The 789-nt window shown below is 41.4% G+C and overlaps 1 protein-coding gene across 1 annotated transcript; it reads right to left on the bottom strand.

The window, feature by feature from the left end:
- Positions 1–432: 432 nt before the first annotated feature.
- SARC_17721 (hypothetical protein) lies at positions 433–689 on the bottom strand (the record flags this gene model as incomplete). Its single annotated transcript, XM_014288188.1, has 1 exon — positions 433–689. A coding segment is annotated over one exon (257 nt), but the record flags the coding sequence as incomplete, so codon positions are not given.
- Positions 690–789: the final 100 nt, after the last annotated feature.

Below are 789 nucleotides of genomic sequence, written 5' to 3'. Positions count from 1 at the left end.
ATATATATATATATAATAATATATATATATATATAATATATATATANATATATATATATATATATATATATATATATATGACTTTCTTCACTTCTGTGAAATTGGGCACTATGTATTAATTGATTGCCAAAAGGACAATTGTCATGATATTACAACGACCGGAAAGAAGCCGGAATCGGACTCTCAAGTATCACAGATTTGCGTATGTGCAATGTAGGTTAACGGAAACATCAGGGCAGAAGCGACTTGACAAGACAAGGAGATACAATGCCAGTTTTGACTCACAGTTGGGCGAGGAAGACAGATGTTCTGATTATAAACAAATACTCATGAAATATATACATGCACATATTTTATCGTCACCACTCGCACTGATGATCGAATCTCATCATACCATAGCACACTTGATCAACTTTAATTCACAAAGCTAATCTACTCGTCTTCTATTTCGACCTCCACACGCTCTGGCTTCGCTTCCAGCGGACGTTTCTCTCGTGTTGTCTCCGATCCTGCGTCTAACTGAACTTCTAGAGCTTCCGCTTGAGCGGCCAAGTTCTGACCGAGTAATGTGGCGTTTGCTTCAAGTTTTGCCTTGGTAGCTGCAGCTTCTTCCTTCTCCTTCTGCGCTCTGGCGAGTTTCTCGGCGTGCGTGGTAATCTGCTTCTCGGCAGCCGCTTTTTGGCATTCTTCTAGAATGCACGTGAGATGGACGGGAAGGTACAAAGCAGTGCATGCCAGTTAGTAAGCGGTTGAAGCCGATGCCGGGGAAGTGTGATTTATGTCCGTCTA

Source organism: Sphaeroforma arctica (assembly GCF_001186125.1).
Source record: "Sphaeroforma arctica JP610 unplaced genomic scaffold supercont1.11823, whole genome shotgun sequence".
Classification (NCBI taxonomy): domain Eukaryota; class Ichthyosporea; order Ichthyophonida; genus Sphaeroforma; species Sphaeroforma arctica.
This window is presented reverse-complemented; position numbering and strand designations above follow the sequence as displayed.